This window comes from Centropristis striata, chromosome 2 (assembly GCF_030273125.1).
Source record: "Centropristis striata isolate RG_2023a ecotype Rhode Island chromosome 2, C.striata_1.0, whole genome shotgun sequence".
NCBI lineage: Eukaryota > Metazoa > Chordata > Actinopteri > Perciformes > Serranidae > Centropristis > Centropristis striata.
Window position 1 is genome coordinate 22,281,217 of NC_081518.1, and position 19,716 is coordinate 22,300,932.

At 40.2% G+C, this 19,716-nt stretch overlaps 2 protein-coding genes across 2 annotated transcripts in view; one reads left to right on the plus strand and one right to left on the minus strand.

The window, feature by feature from the left end:
- The first annotated feature begins 1,714 nt into the window (after nucleotides 1-1,714).
- Nucleotides 1,715-7,621, plus strand: ndufs3 (NADH:ubiquinone oxidoreductase core subunit S3). The gene is made up of 7 exons (XM_059345876.1): nucleotides 1,715-1,851; nucleotides 2,257-2,322; nucleotides 3,210-3,307; nucleotides 4,041-4,190; nucleotides 5,067-5,192; nucleotides 5,294-5,413; nucleotides 7,329-7,621. Exons 1-7 carry the CDS (start codon nucleotides 1,797-1,799, stop codon nucleotides 7,497-7,499), a joined length of 786 nt encoding a protein of 261 aa, XP_059201859.1. The 5' UTR covers nucleotides 1,715-1,796; the 3' UTR covers nucleotides 7,500-7,621.
- Nucleotides 7,622-15,831: 8,210 nt separating this feature from the next.
- c1qtnf4 (C1q and TNF related 4) overlaps nucleotides 15,832-19,716 on the minus strand; it is a 54,305-nt gene continuing 50,420 nt past the window's right edge. Inside the window, 3 exon segments of the mRNA XM_059349013.1 lie at nucleotides 15,832-18,241; nucleotides 18,408-18,446; nucleotides 18,449-18,598. Coding sequence (XP_059204996.1) covers nucleotides 17,768-18,241; nucleotides 18,408-18,446; nucleotides 18,449-18,598 — 663 coding nt within the window. The 3' untranslated portion in view covers nucleotides 15,832-17,767.

A 19,716-nucleotide genomic window follows, 5' to 3' on the forward strand; every position in this document is an offset into this window, starting at 1 on the left:
TCAAACTGACTAAATAATTTCAGAATAAATTGAAAAGAAACCAAACATTTGAAATGTATAAAAACAAGATAAATCTTAGTGTGTGTGTGTGTATATATAATTATTATATATATTATATATAATTAAATATATATATATATATATATATATATATTTAATTAATTTGCCATTACATTTTGTATTTATTAGGGCCTCAAGGCAATCGCAACGAGCACTGGTCCCATACAGCACTACCCCGAGCACTACTGTTATACTGTGGATTTTTTCTTCTTCCTCTTCCGGATGCAATTTCGTCCCGCTACTAGTCCTACAACTTGAAGAGTTGCAGGACAAATTATATATCAAAACGTGCGGTTTGATCGGGATCGGTGTGCTATTACTTTTCTCTACAGAAAACGAATTTGGGCGAAAAACTGCCCAAAATTTTGCATTGAAATGAATGGGACAGCCGACAAAAAATGAGCGAAAAAGAACAATAATTAGAGATTTTTAAACGTCTACTTCTCCGGCATAATTTCACCTAGAGACTCCATTTAAACTTTAAACAGTAGACACAAGTCTTGTGTATCGGTGTATTAATCCAAGTTTCAATAGGTCATATAGTTTTTTATCAATCCCTGTTCAATGACCATGATCATTTTTGGAGAAATTCTGAGATTATAATGGGTGTGTATTGCACAGAATGTTCGTGTCACAGTGTGTGACATCATCGCCAGAGTGTAGAGGGAGAGGAAAAAATAAATTTGAAAACTGCGCTCCAGGCCGCAAATTCCACTCTACAGAAATAATTTATACATAGAAACGTGAGAAAATTTGTCTTCTCCCTCACAATCCTCTGGTAAAGCTGTCAGAGTTATAGTTTGGGCGAAAGACGCATAGATGCTCCACCAACACGCACCAACAGCTCATTGGCTCCCATATTAAAAACGCAGGGAGATTTCTAAAAGAAGGGAGGTGTAACAGTTTTTTTAGATCGCTCTAACAAAGCTATTTTTTCATTTTTCTTAAAAAAAACCATATGTAGACGTTCAGGAAGAACTCGGGACGCTCAAAGGGAAGTCGGATCAATGATAGGTATTATGGTTTTGCCAAAAATGCTTTCTGTTCAAGGCCAGAAATTCCAGTCCACCTCTGGCTGCTGTCACTCTTTCATTAACAGGTGATGTCAGTTAATTCTGTTGATTGCTTTGATCTGATTGCCTTTGATCTTTGATGTGATTACAGTTACAGATACACACACACACACACATGCGCGTAAGCACGCACACTCCTCACACATGCATGCACATGCTTCAAACACACACACACACACACACACACACACAGGTAACTTTATGTGATTTTAATTACACACACACACACACACACACACACACACACATATATTTTGAGGTTAAAGGGCATAGTTTGAAATCTCTGAAGAATCTCATCATAGTGGCCCTTTCAGAATTTCCCCAGAGGAAATTTTCTAGTTATAATTTTAAAATACATTATGCTCGTTTCTAAATTAATAAATATGTAAATCTAGCAATTAGTTAATGCCTACGTTTTTAATAATTATTTTTGGTACATTTAATGGCTTATTAATTGATGTATTTATTTATGATTTAGGCAATTTCTGTCCTCCATATTGATTTATTTTTTATTGATGTTATGATGTATTTTTACTATTTTTTGACTACCCTGTTAACACCTTGTGTCTCCCCGCAGAGAGCGCTTCTCCTCCGGCCCATTAGGAGGCGACAGCCCGCTAACTGTCTCCTCTCCGCCCCAAGACAAACGACTGGAGAACAAACATGGCGGCTTCGTTGGTGCGGTTTGTCCGCGGAGGTCTTGGAAGGAGTTACAATCGTAAGTTCTCTCGAAACTGACATTATTTTACACACCGTGTTTGCTGCAGCAATCCTCCAAGTCCTCTGTGCCTTTACCTGTCACTGAAAACAACACTGTTTCATTTTAAAGCGTCAAATGTGTCAGGTTTGACCTTCGAGCTAGCTAATGCTAACGTTAGCCTGCACCGAGTTGAATAACAACCATGAACATTTAGCTTAACGGGAACATTTGACTTAATGTGACGGATAAAGCAACATGAACGATCCTAAACAAGTGTCATGAGTGACACTCTTGTCGTGATGCTCGTGTTGTTCCAGCTCCTCCGCAGCCCTGCTGGTTCACTCCTCAGTGTCTGTTAATATATATATATATATAGATAGATAGATAGATATTGACAACTTCCTCCTCTTTTATTTGTTCCAGTTGCAAGGACTTCGTGTCTCCTCCAGCAGCAGACCAGACTGCAGAGCTCCAGCTCCGAGAACAGCCGTGAGTACACAATAATAATTATAATAATCAGTGGTGGAAAAAGCATTCAGATCAATTACTTAAGTAAAAGTACTCATACCACACTTTGCCATGACTCCACTACAAGTTAAAGTCCTGCATTGAAAACTTAATGAAGTAAAAGAACAAAAGTAGCAACATCAAAATGCACCTGAAGTATCAAAAGTAAAAGTACTCGTTTTGCAGAATGGCCCCACTCAGATTGTTTTATATATTCTAAACATGTTGTTGGATTATTATTATTATTGATGCATTTTTGAAAGCCGTAAATTGACAGATTCTGCATGAGATCAAAGGTGGAAGAAGTCGTCAGATCTTTCACTTAAAAAAAAAAAAAAAGATTCTACAGTGTAGAAATACTACGTAAAATTCCTCCACTCAAAATCTTGTGCAAGTAAAAGTACTAAAGTATATGCATCAAAATACACACATTGGACCCTTTGTGAGGTACACCTGTACAATGTAATGCAATACAATACACCAGCCCTGCCATCATTAAGAGTTTTCCAAAACTTATAATAGGTAAGGGTCTTTAAAAAAAAAAAATTTGGAATAGTCATTAAATCGTAAAAGAAAATCTGTTAAATTTGGCTCTTATCTCACTAAGTGCAAATCCTAATCAACAGACCTTCAAAATAACGAGTGCTTGCTGAGCTCTGTGAATGAGGTGTAATAATGCATATTAGCTAGAGCTAAACTGATAAAATGTTGACCACAGAAGAGTTTTTACATGAAACCAGAGATGTCACACATGATGCACAATGTCTTGCTGCAGCCTGGTTTGCATGTAAATGATGTGGTGTGAGTACAGGACAGTGATGCATTGTTCTCTTGTTCTTAACCTCTCGTCTCCTCTGTCTTTCATGCAGCGACTGTCAGGCCAAAGGATGCCGTCACTCACAACCAGCTGGCAGCGTTTGGGGAGTATGTGGCTGAGATTATGCCCAAATATATCCAGCAGGCCCAGGTCAGTTCATATCAGCCTCGGAGTTCTTCCTCTGCTTGTACTGCTTGAATTCAATTCCATTAAATTCAAATGTATTTGTAAAAGCTGCATTCTCTAGATGCATAAATACTGAATGTCATCTTACCGGACTTATAAATAGCAAATGGAGTCCGTCCTGGGAGGGGGATCCCTCCTCCGTTGTTCTCCCTGAGCTTTCTTTTTTCCCCCTGGTAAAAGGGTTTTTTAAGGAGTTTATCCCTATGTGAGGGTCTAAGGACAGAGGGTGATTTTGGGCTGTATAAATAAAATTGACTTGACTTGACTTGACTTAAACTGGCAGCATGTCTAAGATGTCCTGTTAATGACCTATAGACTTCAAATGTGCTGTTTGTGTTCAAGCATTAAAGTCATAATGTGCTGCCTTTTATATATTTAAATCAGCCAAGATGGCAATAGTGTTGTTTCTGATTTTGTAAATATGCTCTATAACAGCAAAGCTGCTGTGCAAATAATTGGAGGAAATTGCATGAAAACAGGCAGGCTGGTGTCAGATTAGGTACTGGTGCAGCAGAAGGGAATCCTCCAGGTGACAGTAGTTGCTATGCACAAAGGATGAGTGTAATCTATCAAAAATGCATGAGTAGACCTCTAATATTGAAATAACAGTTTAAACTTGGCTTACTCAAAAGACTGTATTTAGATTTAAAAAATATACAGATGGCTTGAAAGTGTGTGTGTGTGTGTGTGTGTGTAGGTGACCTGTTTTAACGAGCTGGAGTTGATGATCCATCCTGACGGAGTGATCCCTGTGCTGACCTTCCTGAGGGACCACACCAACGCCCAGTTCAGGAACATGATCGATCTGACTGCTGTCGATGTCCCGTCACGACAGAACCGCTTTGAGGTAGCTGACACACAAACACACTAACACACACTACTTCAAACACATCATTATAGTGAACCGTAAGACTGATAAAACTGCTACCACATTTCCTACCTGCGTAATAAAGCTCAAACTTTTTGGACTGAAGTCACCAAAGTGAAATAAATAAATAAATGTCTGTTTTTGAATACATCTTCTGATGCACCTGAACACATCATCAGTGATGTAACCTGGTGTCCTCAGGTGTTTCGGGTCTATCAACATCATACACCCTCTTCCAGGCGACCCCACCACTGTTGATCAGTGTGTTTTCAGGTGGCATTCGTTGTCCCCATGGACCTTCTCTCTGAATCCAGAGCCATCTTGAGACTTTCTCAGCCGCCTCGGTGATGTTATTGATGGCTCTGGTCCTTAATAAGTAAACAGATATGTCATTAAATTTACCAAAACAAATGAAGAAATGCATTTGTAAAATGTGACATACATTTTATAATGATAAATACAATTAAGAATAGATTTAAAATAAATGCAACATAAATACTAAAAAAACAACAAATACCATTAAATAAATACATACATGTTATTATATTATTGTTATTTATAAATGTAATACAGAAGCAAATTAAAACAGACATCAATTTATGTCACATAAATTGATATCTACTTCATTTTTGTACGTTTAATGACACATTCATTTTTTGAGACATTTATTTATTCATTTGAATTGTATTTTGGCTGCTTCCATCCTCCATTGTTTTGATGTCCATGTACAATACAAATACTTCATAAATAACAACAACATCTATCTAGCAAAGACCATTTAAATCGAATTCTCCTCTAAGAGTAATTATTTTATTGTTGGAATTGGTGATAATGTGTTTGTGTGCTGTTCCACAGATTGTGTACAACCTGCTGTCGCTGCGCTACAACTCTCGTATCCGCTTGAAGACTTACACAGACGAGTTGACACCGCTGGACTCTTCGGTCCCGGTCCATAAGGCCGCCAACTGGTACGAGAGGGAGGTGAGTCACCAGCTGGAGAGTCATTACAATGTTTATTTAATATCGCTGACTTTCAGACACGCTGAGAGTAAAAATGTGTGTCTGTGTGTGTGTTTCTGCAGATATGGGACATGTTCGGCGTGTTTTTTTCCAACCACCCAGACCTGAGACGTATTCTGACAGACTACGGCTTCGAGGGTCACCCCTTCAGGAAGGACTTCCCTCTCTCAGGATACGTAGAGGTGAGTTCTGCCTGAGTCATCAGCTTCATCCACGACTGATTCATTTATTCCAGTTGTGGGCAGGATGGAAGCTGTTAAACCCTCGAACTCTGCTGGATCCTCAGATTTCCATTAATTTATTTATTGAGCTCTTGATAAATAATCCAGGGTTCCCTCAAGCCTTAAACATCTGTGATAGTTTGTGCTGAGAAAGAATAAATTATGGCCTAAACACTTCCTGAAATTAAATTGGTTTCCTTGAAAGAATGAATTATTCATTTGAGCCAATTATGAATTAACCCAAACTCATATTTGTCTTTGTGAGGATACAGCATGTGTACAAATTATTATTTTAAGTTTTCCAAAATACAATAAAATCAAATGAGGAAGGAAATATTAAATATTAAAAAGCCTTAATTCTAGGGTTCAATTCAGTTAAAACAGCCAACATGTTTTGACCACCAGGTCTTCTTCAGGGCTTTAAAACAGACCTTACCTGTCACATGACCACGATATTAACATGACAGGTGAAAAAAATTGAAGACAATGAAAACAACAAAACAAGATAAGATTTTTCTTTATTAGTGCCACAACGGGGAAATTTCCAGTGTTACAGAAGCAAAGTGGATAGCAAGATAGAGAGGAGCTTCAATAAAAGTAACAATAAATAGTAAACAAGCAGTTTAATCTAGAAATATAAGAAGGGTCTTAGTAATTAAACAAGTAAAAATAAAAGTATTTACAATTTGAACAAGTAGAAATATAAAAAGAATTAACAATTTAGACGTATAGAAATACAAAAAGTATTAACACATTAAACAAAAGGAAAATATAATTTATAAACATTATATACAATGTAGTCAACAGTTGAAGATGCACCATTGCATGGAGAATGTTGCACATGAAATGAATTGCATAAAAATGGAAAAACAAATGGCATACATAGGTATAATAGGTACATGAATATGTGTTTAGCTGATAAAATAAAATAGTTATTTCCTGAAAATGAGTAGATTCTCTTGAAATGGATATTAATTTATTCCAATTACCCAAATGCATACCACTGTCCAATGATCAAGTCTTTCTCAGGGTTCATAATAAGTCTGGAAAGTTTAGAAAATGCTTAATTTTAACAGTTACATTTTCAAGTTTAGGGATATAGTTGAATTTGAATATAGTATAAAAAATGCCATTTTCAACATAATCTGGTGTTGCATCTATACCATCACTCATGTAAACAGAAAATCTTTTAGTATTTGAAATGATTCTGGTGTGTGTGTGTATATGTATATGTATATATATATATATATATATACAGTCATGGAAAAATGATTAGACCACCCTTGTTTTCTCCAATTTCTTGTTCATTTTAATAATAATAACCAAAATCATTATCAAGAAAACCATGGAAAATGTCTAGATATCAGCTCTTAAATTAAACTCTTATGAGCTATTTTTGTTATTATATTTGTCCAAACAAATGTACCTTTAGTTGTACCAGGCATTAAAATGAACAAGAAATTTAAGAAAATAAAGGTGGTCTAATCATTTTTCCATGACTGTTTGTTACTGGTTGTTCATTTAAACAGATATATACAAAGTGTTAATATGTATTGATTACTGTAGGTTAAAATAAAATTATTTTAATTTTATTTTTTACTGATGTATTTATAGTAAAAATATAATGATGAAAGGCTTTAAGAGTCTTGGAAATATTCGGTTAAGGTACCTAAAAAAGCTGTACTTAAAAATTCATACTTTAATCAGGATGTCTCTGCAACGAATGCTTCGCATGTAGTTTTGTTTTCATATTTTCCACCAATATGTGACAGTTTTTAGTCCCTGATATGAATCAGCTGGCAACTAAAATGCTGCCTGACATTTAGATAAAATGCAAACCTTTATTCAAATGGCATGGACTTGTTTCCCTGTGCAGGTGCGTTATGATGATGAGTTGAAGCGTGTGGTGGCGGAGCCTGTCGAGCTGTCACAGGAGTTCAGGAAGTTTGACCTGAACACACCCTGGGAGGTGTTCCCCGCCTACAGAGAGCCCAAAGAGGCGGCACCCAAACTGGAGGCTGGAGACGCTGCTCCTGAGAAGAAATGATCCTCTCTGTCTCATCAACATGTTCTGTCTGCTAGTGTCATTTTGGGAGTCAAACCACCCTGAAGAAACCCACCTGAAATACTTATGTAAATAAAAATACTAATAAAACCAACCTCAAAAGAGTTTTTGTGGAGCCGGTGTTTTTTGCAAGACATTTGAGACATTTTCAAGGTTTTTTTAAGAGGAAACTTTGTTTTAATTTCTCACTCTTCTGTAGAACACTGAACATAAATGTTGATTATGGCACATTACATCTAATTCAATGAGTTTAATTGAAATAAATATATAAAATGTATTTTCTGCAGCTGTCAGGTGCTGGGAAAGCTTGAAATGACATCACAGCTTTTCTAAAAGTTTACAGCTCTGTGTCACTCTGGTGAAGTTTTATTCTGCTGCTGAAGAAGTGATGGTTACTTTTTAATGTTTGTTTCACCCGCCGAGGTGTCCAGTTGTCATTTAGCTTAATTTTGACCGTCGGTTAAGATATATACAACTTTTTACCCCAAAGACCTTGTGATGGTAGTGACCTAGTCTGAAGTTGATCGGATGAAATCTGTAGGAGGAGTTTGTTAAAGTATGGGGCCTGGAAATGACGGAAAAGGCTGGATTGGATTGAAGATGGCTGACTTCCTGTTGGGTTTGAGGTATGGGTCCAAGAGGCTTTTTGGTGCGTCTCCACATGATTCATGTGTGTACCAAATTTCGTGTCTCTACGTGAAGCCTACTGCTAGGGCTAAGTATAAAACATGTGACTACCTGTTGCCAGCGGGGGGCGCTCTGACTGTGTCAATATTGATATGTGTGTGTGTTCAGGGCTGGACCCTCATCACGTATGAGAAATTTGGGACGGATTGGACAATGTATGGTCAAGTTATACAGTCTCGTGTGTTGTGGCGAGACGGCATAATTTGCCGCCATGCCACGCCCACATAGTGGGACGGTCAGTAAAGCTTTTGATTACTTTTGATCCCAAAGGCCTTGTGATGGTTCTGACCAAGTTTGAAGTCAATCAGGTTAAATCTGTAGGAGGAGTTCATTAAAATATGAAATGTGGTAATTTAATGAAAGTGGGCGTGGGTATAGCATAAGGGGCAGAGCTTTATGAATTATTATGATTTAGAAGTGTTAAGGGCTGGACTCTGATGAAGCATGAGAAGTTTGGAGCAGATCGGACAAAGAATGGAGAAGTTATAACGATCTCGTGTTTTATGACGAGATGCCATATTTTGGCGCCATGCCACGCCCACATAGTGGGACGGTCAGTAAAGCTTTTGATTACTTTTGATCCCAAAGGCCTTGTGATGGTTCTGACCAAGTTTGAAGTCAATCAGGTTAAATCTGTAGGAGGAGTTCATTAAAATATGAAATGTGGTCATTTAATGAAAGGGGGCGTGGATATAGCATAAGGGGCGGGGCTTTATGAAATATTATGATTTAGAAGTGTTAAGGGCTGGACTCTGATGAAGCATGAGAAGTTTGGAGCAGATCGGACAAAGAATGGAGAAGTTATAACGATCTCGTGTTTTATGATGAGATGCCATATTTTGGCGCCATGCCACGCCCACATAGTGTGACTGTCGGTAAAGATTTGAATAGCTTTAGATCCCAAAGGCCTTGTGATGGTACTGACCAACTTTGAAGTCAATCAGGTTAAATCTGTAGGAGGAGTTCATTAAAATATGAAATGTGGTCATTTAATGAAAGGGGGTGTGGATATAGCATAAGGGGCGGGGCTTTATGAAATATTATGATTTAGAAGTGTTAAGGGCTGGACTCTGATGAAGCATGAGAAGTTTGGAGCAGATGGGATAAAGTATGGAAAAGTTATGACGCGCTCGTGTTTTATGGCGAGACGCCATATTTTGGCGTCATGCCACATAGTGTGACTGTCGGTAAAGATTTATACAACTTTTGATCCCAAAGGCCTTTTGATGCTACTGACCGGTTTGAAGTCAATGGGATTAAATCTGTTGGAGGAGTTATGTAAAGTATGCAACATGGTCATTTTATGAAAGGGGGCGTGGATAAAGCATAAGGGGCGGGGCTTTATGAAATATTATGATTTAGAAGTGTTAAGGGCTGGACTCTGATGAAGCTTGACAAGTTTGGACCAGTTGGGACAAAGAATGGGAACGTTATAAGGATCTCGTGTTTTATGGCATATTTTGGCGGCATGCCACGCCCACATAGTGTGACCGTCGGTAAAGCTTTGAATAACTTTTGATCCCAAAGGCCTTGTGACGGTACTGACGAAGTTTGAAGTTGCTCGCGTAAAATCTGTATGAGGAGTTCATTAAAGTATGCGAGCTAGAAATGGCAAAAAACGCTGAATATTGCGATATTCAAACCAAGATGGCGGACTTCCAGTTGGGTTTGAGGTATGGCTCCAAGAGGCTTTTTGGTGCGTCTCCACATGATTCATATGTGTACCAAATTGCGTGTCTCTACGTGAAGCCTACTGCTTGGGCTAGGTGTAAAACATGTTAGTTGCTGTTGCCAGCAGGGGGCGCTATGACTGTGTGTCAATATTGACATGTAGGTGTTAGACCCTAATCACGTGTGTGACATTTGTGACAGATTGGACAATGTATGGTCAAGTTATCCATTCTGGTGTTAAATAACACCAACAATCCCAAACAAGCCCAACCATCACGCCAGCTGTCACACATGTGATTAACGCCTCACTGTCCTCCGGCACTTTTCCCACTGCATTCAAAGCAGCTCGGGTAACACCTTTTCTCAAGAAACCCTCTCTCAACCCTGCTGAAGTCGAGAACTATCGTCCTGTCTCACTTCTTCCATTCTTATCCAAAACTATTGAACGGGCGGTTGCTAAGCAACTTTCAGAATTCCTCCTACAGAACAATCTTCTTGATCTAAATCAATCTGGTTTCAAAAGCGGTCACTCAACTGAAACTGCTCTGCTGTCTGTGACAGAAGCCTTAAAAGAAGCAAGAACAGCAGCAAAGTCCTCAGTTCTCATTCTACTTGACTTGTCAGCTGCATTTGACACAGTTAACCATCGCATCCTCCTCTCTACTCTCTCTAAAATGGGCATCTCTGGCTTGGCTCTGTCCTGGTTCGATTCCTACCTCAAAGGACGCTCATTCAGTGTATCCTTGCATGGACAGTTGTCTACTTTGTCTTGCCTCACCACAGGGGTTCCCCAGGGCTCAGTGCTGGGACCCCTGCTATTCGCTATCTACACCACCTCTCTGGGTCAGGTTATCCGCTCACATGGCTTTTCCTATCACTGCTATGCAGATGACACTCAGCTCTATCTGTCATTTCCTCCTGATGACCCATCGGTCTCTGCACGGGTCTCTGACTGCCTCTCTGACATTGCCACTTGGATGAAGGCACATCACCTCCAGCTGAACCTTTCAAAAACTGAACTGCTGGTCCTCCCTGCTAAACCCACAATACACCACAACATCAACATCAAGATTGACTCCCTGTGTCTTGCACCCACCAAGGTGGTGCAAAACGTAGGGTTGATGATTGATGACCAACTCACCTTTTCCAGTCATGTCGCCTCAGTTGCCCGGTCTTGCCGCTTTGCACTTTACAACATCAGAAAAATCAGACCTTACCTAACTCAACATGCCACTCAAGTCCTGACACAAGCTGTTGTCATCTCAAAACTTGACTACTGTAATGCCCTCCTGACAGGCCTGCCAGCCTGCACAGTAAAACCGCTTCAGATGATCCAGAACGCGGCGGCGCGCCTGGTCTACAACCAGCCAAAAAGGTCACATGTCACACCGCTGCTCATTGAGCTCCACTGGCTACCTGTTGCAGCCCGCATCAAATTCAAATCTCTAATGCTGGCCTACAAAGTTGTCTCTGGTACTGCTCCTACCTACCTGAACGCCCTGATTCAGACATATGCTACCTCAAGACCGTTGCGCTCTTCCAATGAACGGCGCCTGGCTCTACCCCCCGTTGGTCCAAGGCAATCCAGACTCTTTGCACTTCTTGTTCCCCGCTGGTGGAACACACTACCAGTTCCTACCAGAGCAGGGGCGTCCCTCTCTACCTTTAAAAAACTCCTGAAGACCCATCTCTTCAGAGAGCATCTTCTCTCCTAGCTCCACACGATAATTCTACTCCTCAAAGAATTGTCACTAGCACTTATTGATGCACTAATAGCTCTTATTGCACTATACCTTGATTGTTTTTACTCTTCCTGTAAGTCGCTTTGGATAAAAGCGTCTGCTAAATGACTAAATGTAAATGTAAATAACACAGTCTTTACAACCAGAAACACAAATTATGATCAGTAAAATCACCTCCACATTATACCACAAAAAATACATAAATCATAAACATAAACAATACCTGGACGGTCCGGATGAGCCTAGGCCCCGCCTTTTCTACCTCCTCCCGAAGATCCACAACCCTAACCCACAACTTGCCATCTAACACCAGACTGGATAAATTGACCATACATTGTCCAATCTGTCCCACATTTCACACATGTGATAAGGGTCCAGCCCGGAACACACCCACGTGTCTATATTGACACACAGTCATAGCGCCCCCTGCTGGCAAAAGGAAGTAACATGTTTTACACCTACCCTGAGCACAGTGGTAGGAGATACGCCATTCGGTACGCATAGGGGCTGAGCCCAGAGCGCCGCGCCCAACGTGGCCTCCCCCGACGGCTCCACTCTGCTCGGTCCCGTTCAGTCCTTGCAGGCCTAGTCTTATTTACATTTTCATGTATTTTCAAATGTATTATCGATATTTTTTATTTAATTATTTTTTAGTATTTATTACTTAATTGTATTGTATTATTATTTGTTATTATGTGTGTGTGTGTGTGTGTGTGTGTGTATATATTTATTTATTTATTTTTTCTCCTTTGCATTTCCGGCCTTTTTATTTCCCCAAATATATTGGTTTCTGTATTATTTTCTTTATACATGTTTTTATATAATTCTTCATGATGCACATCACGGGGCTGTTTTTCTACTGCAGGCTGACTATAAGTAAATAAGTAAACTTTGATTATGAAAGTCTGAATTAATAATTTGCTGCCATGCAGACATCCTGTAGTCACCCAGCAGGTGGCGCTGCAGGACACAATATAAAGTCAATAATAAAGATGAAATCTCTGTCAGAGCTGCTACTGTTATCTGAGTTTACATCACGGGTGCAAGAAGAGTTCAAGCTGAACATTTCCTATTTTTTTTTATTTTGTCAAACATTTTCATTGAAGCATTCATTTTACATGTAAGAAATACTGAAAACATTTCAAAGAGTCAACATGAGCCGGACTACTGGAAACCAGACACGGGCCAAAATGTTTTCTTTTTCTGTTTCTGTGCTTTTCTTTTTCTTTTTCTTTTTCTTTTTAGTTTATTCATTTTTTCATCATGGTTGTATTTGTGCTTTTGTATGGAAGCCCATTTCCGCCAGTTATAAAAATAAAAATGAAAACTTGCCTTTTTACCCCTGTCCACATTAATTCATAATTATGAGATAAAAGTTTAAATGATGAAAAAAGGCAATTATGACTTTGTATCTCATAATTAAGACTTTTTATCTCATAATTATGACTTTGTATCTCATAATTTTGACTTTTTATCTCATAATTATGACTTTTTATCTCATAATTATGACTTTGTATCTCATAATTTCTAATTTTTATCTCATAATTATGACTTTATATCTCACAATTTTGACTTTTTATCTCATAATTTCGAATTTTTTATCTCATAATTATGACTTGATATCTCATAATTTTGACTTTTTATCTCATAAGGGAAATTTTTTTTAATTTTTTATAACTGTTGGAAATGGGCTTCCATACTTTTGGGACACATTTACGAATTTTGGAAAAATGTTCATCCCCATTTTGACTCATGTCTGCTTGACATAATTTCTAATACACGATGATCGATCTTCCGTCAGGATTATCAGGAAGAAGGACCAGAAACATCCAACATATGGTCAGTCACTGTACAGAGAATTCACTTAATAAAAATCGACAGTAAACAGGCATCGGCGGGGCCTGTGAAGCTGCTCAGCAGTCATAAGAACGTTTCTTTTTAATTCAGTTACATGCATGCATCACACAAAGTGCTTCAGATGAGTTTTGCTCGACATTCACACACCAACAAGCTCTGATCATGACTCGGTGAAGTGGGTCAGTTCTGTCTCAGGGAAACAGAGACAGCACCTCTGAGGGTCACACCGGGACAGAATACATTATTATCTGAAATGAGGCACACTCGCAGTGTAATTTCATACTGTGGAAAAAGAAAATTAGCATCTCATTGTCCAAAACTGTGTCACTTTCTTAGAAGTCAGTGCAGCCGTGGAGGACAGGAAATTGTCGATTAGTAACAGTGCGGCAGGGAGAGGAGCCGGCTGCAGAGAGCGTGCAGCCTGCAACTCACCCGCTCTTATTAGTTTTCAGAGGAGGTGTGAGGTCACTTTCTCCTGGTGCCAAAGAGAGCGCTGTGAGCTTTTCACCACTCTGAGGTTATTTTCAGCTCGATTGTGATGGTATTTTCTATTTCATAGTAAATATATCAGGAGAAATCTTCATTTTAATGTGGCATTTTGCTGCTCAGTTCCACTGCTTACAAACAAGACTTTTATTAATCACATCACTGTCACTTTATCTTGTAATTATGTATTTATTTTTATTTCTAATCTTATTTTAGTTGTATATGCCTCTCATTATAATTATTTCTTTTATATTCTGTGTTTATTTGTACTTATTTCTTTACTGAATTTCCCATCTGTGGACATTTTTTTTTACGTTAGAGTGAAGCTTTGCTGCTTTTAACTGTTTTTGTGAGCAGAATTTCCCACTCAGGATAAGTAGAAGCTTATAGTGAACCTTTGCTGATTTTAGCCAGTTTTATGTTGTTGCAGTGCAGTGTGGGTAGTGTGTATATATGCAGATGAACAGTGTTTGGCTTGCCTCCGAGCTCACCGCTCATATGCCAGCAAAAGTCCATCAGATGAAACATTTTGGGTTGCCAATAATGCATGTTCTGTCCTCTGGTGGACTTGTAGCCACACACTGGCTGCCACTATTATTTATTGTTTTTCCCCCCAAGATATTTCCCATTGTCCTTGTCATGTTAACAGCATGAAAAGTTTCACATAAAAGCACAAATAGCAGACTTATATTCAGTGTTGTTTTACCTTGTGGCCTATTAAAATATCAACTCGTTTTGTTCCTGCGGGGCATGATTTCAGTGCGGACATAAGAGAGATTTTTGAACATATCCATAATCACACAAGAAAATGCTGAACAGATTTGTTTTCCTTCTTCTTGTTTATACGATTACTCATCTTGACATCCTTCAGATGTATCTTGGATTTATTCTGACGCTCAAGTTTGGAACCAGTGCCCAAAGTGCCTGTTTATGTTCTGCGTGCTGTATGTGTGTTAGCTGCAGGCAGGTAAACCACAGAGTGATGTTCCCTCCTCAGTGAGATTGTTTTGGTCACTTGGAGCCAACAGAACAAGCTGTTAACACTTCTGTATTATCACTGATCTTTTCTTATGTCAAAAGCAAACTGTTGCTCATTTACTCACGAAGCTGCAAAACGCAACAATTAATTCTGAGTTGTATGCAAGAGATGAATTTAGTCCAATATTCAATCTCCTTTTAGCTCTGTGTTTGGTCCTCACCAACTCCTGAGGGAAACATTTGTCTCTTTAGCTCCAAAATGCTCCAAAATGTTTACCAACTAGTCTGTAACTGAGTCTGTTGTGGTGATTTCAAGTGTATTTTTGGCTGGAAAGTTGAACCAAAACGTTTAAATTCTTGGCTGTAAATTGAACACATTGAGCTAAAAGATGCAGAAATGCTCCACAGAGCTGAGGAGAATGTGTCAATGCTTTGAGCAGCAAACACAATTGGCAGTAGAAATTCATAAAACTCATATCGGTGCTCTCTCTTGCTGACCTTTTTCTTATACGGGTTTGAAACTTTCCATGAATTAAACCGGCCTGCCTGCAGTACACTGGTGTCACTTAGTTTATATCACAACTTCACTTGTCACAGCTTCACCTCCATTTAACTGTAGTAAAAAATAAAATGTAAATGTTCAATCACAGCGAAGCATCACTTCACACGCTGCCTCTCCAGCAGAGAGGGTGATTTCATAAAGTCAAGGTTCATCACAATATGAACAGCGTCATCTTTCTCCCGGCGGTGTGAAATTAAACAGACATGCATATTACAGCGGCCTGGGAGAAGAAGCTGTTCAATTTTCCCCACAGTGGTCGCCATCTGATGGAATGAATTAAACTGCTGCTAGAATTAGAAATCAAATTATGGTCCGGATCCCCGCAGGCCCAGAGGTGGCATGTGGTCAACAGTCGGCGTGGGGTGGATATGAAGTCTTTTTTTTTCTTTTTCTTTTTTCTTTTCCAGTTTTTGTCCTGTTGTCCCCTGCTCCCTCTGCGGCCGAGTAACGGAGCGAGAAACGCTCCAAAATGAAGAAAAGAGAGACTCATTTTGACACAAAACACACTGTTCATATCAGATTCACATGCCTCTAAAGACATACACAAAGTAACATACAAGCAGAAACACGAGTCTTTGACGAGGAGAACAAATGCACTTACAGAAACATTTCACTACAGAATGAAACTGTGGTTACCTCCTCAGCTTTGTGTCTGAAGAACACCAGATTTGTTTTCCACTACATGCAAAAAAGAGCTTAAAATGCATTAAATGTATTTTATTTGAGCCTGATAATCAGACTGAATCTGCATTTTGTTTTCACTTTTTTCCACAAGAGGATATGTGCCAACTTCTGCACCCACAGGGCAATTATTTGAGTATAAAATGCTTCAATCACAGAGTACTAACAGTGGACTCAGGAGAGTTATTTTGAGCTGCAATGTACAGATTTCAACATAGAAGTACAGTTTCTAACTCCTTATGGTGCTTGAATGAACTTTAAGGAAAACTTTGCTATTTTTCATCCTTGGTCCTTTTATTCCTCATGTTTTTGGTTCTAAGTAACTACTTGGGAGAACAATTTTTGGTCCAGTATTGAGTGAGAGTACTAGAGCTGCAAAACAGGCTGCAACTGCAATTGTGCATCATCAATGTACGTCCACTTAAAGAGCTTGTTGTTGTCACTGACAGGCTCAGATTGTTATTATGAGTGTCTGAGAATATAATGGGAAGAACCCGGCAGAGAAGGAGGTGAGGAGAAATCTTGACTTGTTGCCGGGAGACAGAGGTTAGCAGAGAGGCGTGCTGGGAAGAGTTTGTTGTGAAGCTAACAGATTTTTAATGTCATGACTGAATATTTAGCTGATTCTAACCGTGTGGATAAAGTTTTTGCATTCAGTGGCAATCTGTGTTTATTTGAACCAGAGTTTACAGATGAAGAGCTTAAATTAAAGAGCAGATGAGGAGAGAGAAGAGAGCAGCTGCTGCAATGCCACGAAGCTCGGAAGACTGATGTTCCTGATGGTGCTGTGAGGAAGAGGTTGTAAAGAGTTGGAGCTGCTGCTGCCCAAAGTTCAGAGTTTAGAAGACACTTCTCCTTGAGTGAGACTTGGACAGAATAACAAACACACCGCATCAAGCAAAAGCTAAAGAAAAACTTTCTCTGTAGGGTTCTTTCCATGATGTTGGCAGACTGGGACAGATCTGTGGCACTGGGTTCGAATCTGGCTCAGAGCCCTTTCATGCATCCCTACCACTATCCATAAAGCTGAAAAAAGGACAAAAAAACACACCTTAAAGTAATAGCAATCTGAGCCTGCCAGTGGCAAAAACAAGCACTTTTAGTGGACTGTGCACAATTGCCCTTGCAGCCCGTTCCCGCTCAATACTCGACCACTTTCAAAAATTGTTGTCCCCATTAGCCACTTATTCACACAAACTAGGGGTGGAAATAGGTTTGAGATTGAAAAAAAAAGTTTTCCTGTTAAAAAAAAGAGGCTGTCTGACACAGAGGGAATCAGGTAACGACTGTGTTTTCATTATAGAGCGAAATATTCAATTAGAGTTCACATTACTGTCATTCATGGTTCCACGTTTGAGTGCGATGGAGTCATTTCCCGGGAAGCCATTAGCTTGAAATTGAAGAGATGTTCTCTTTAAGCTGTGCACTCAGTCCAAGGTCCCTGTGACTTTGTGAGGGAATTATGAAGGGGAGACGTCAGAGAGACAAGCGCTCTGCACACCAACCACTAACTGCTGCCGAGACTTTTCCACTTTGCATGAATTCCTCCCACAATGTTCAGTCCCTCGCTCTGCAGTGTGCTGCAGCTAGGGCTTCTTGTCTGCGTATGATTGGCTGGTGGTGGTTGTGGCGGTGGTGTTGGGGAAGTCTGGGTAAACCAGGAAGCCAGTGAAGGTGATGTACTTGGCGTGGTTGCTGTAGGCGCCGAAGCCATCCCTCTGGTGGGAGTAGAGCCAGACGGTGTCGCCCGGCTTCAGCGACAGCATCAGGCTCTGGCTCTGCAGAGCTTTCTCGCCCTGGCTGTCGTCGTAGATCATCGCCTGCACCTCCAGGTGGTTCTTCATCAGCTTGACGGACAGCGTCTTCTGCGGCAGCTTGCCCACGTTGAAGGAGAAGTAGTACGCTCCGGGGACGCGGCAGGTGAACACCCCCTCCGTCACGTTGAAGTCTTCTCCGATGTTGACGAACGCTGTGTCGAAGCTGACCGGCTGGTGCTGCGGCAGGCCCACCTGGTCCACTCCCACGATGCTCTGGGTGCGCCCCACGGAGAAGGCGGATCTCTGGTCGTCCTCTTCGTCCTCATCCTCCTCCTCGTCCTCTTCTTCCTCCCTTTGCTGCACCACCTTCTCTTCCTCCACCACCACCGCGGCATGTCTTGTCTCAGACCTGGCGTGCTCCGTGGCCTGGTTGCTCGTCAGCAGCGGGGTGTTGTCCTGCTGCGGCTGCTGGGAGTTGGAGTCCGGGTGGTGCTGGTGGTGGTGCGTCTGGAAGCCGTAGGTGTCGGGGTAGACGAGGTAGCCGTTGAAGGTGGTGTAGTGTCCGGTGTTGCTGTAGAGGGCGTAGCGAGGGTCACCGTGCAGACGCAGCCAGACGGTGTCGCCGAACTCCAGCTGCAGCATGACGCTCTGGCTCTGCACCTGAGGAGGGAAGCAACCTTTAGTACCCCAGTTTTACATCGACACTGTGCATAATCCCATCATCTACCTCACGCAGCTCTTCATTCACAGGAATCCAGTGTGTAATCCCCTCTGCTCTGCTTTCAGTCCCCACCACAACACAAACACACCCTCTGACATAATGAGCCACGCTGCTCTGTGAGACAGTCGGAGAGCTTTGACGTGATGAAGACCTAGTTTCATATGATACCAGTATCTCCAGTATATTCCTAAAAGTTAACCCACTGTGGCCTCCGAAAAAAACAAAAACAGCAAAAAAAACTGACTATACTGACTACTGACTATACTGAATATTGATACTTGGCGGCCATGAATCGATGTAATATTGTCATGCAAAATATCGCAATGCTATGCTGTAACAATTTTCCCCCCCCACCTCTAGTTTTAACCTGATATAAGGTTTTAGTAATCAGATGTCTGGATTTAACTACACAGCCCGACCTCTGGGGACAGCAAAGCAGTTTGTTTTAGTGTTTTTAGCAAATGGACTCCAGATGTCAACTGTCTTGACGAGCGATGTAACTGTTTTCATTGTGTTCCATTATCTCCTGTTGCAGTGCTTGTTCTACACTCACCTCCAGTTTCTGAACTTTGTATTTTCTCGGTGAAGCACTTTGAACCTAGGTTTTGAAAATAAATTTACTCACTGAAAAAAACATTTTTTGTTATGGCTCTGCTGTGAATGAATAATTCAAAAACTGGGAAAATTCTTGATAAAATTAAGTAAATGGGAACAACATTTAACATCAAAACATTTACAAACATAGACAAGTATCTTGTCTGCGTAAGTGTGAGATGGATAATGTTGTTTAGAGGGTAAAAACTCCATCCTGGAGGAGAATTCTGCCTTTATTTGAACCAGAGGCTTACTTTACTGAGAAAATAAAGGCTTAAAGGAAGACTATGCCTGCAAAATTACCATTTCTATATAAATTATATGCCTGAATTCTTGAACAAAACGTTTTTTCCTTGAATGCCTTCATGGTAAAAGAAGAATTGTAAAAGTAGAAAATTCATAATGAATTGAAGTAAATAGAGTTGTTAAAGATCAGTTTGCAAACTCTCACATAACTCTTGCA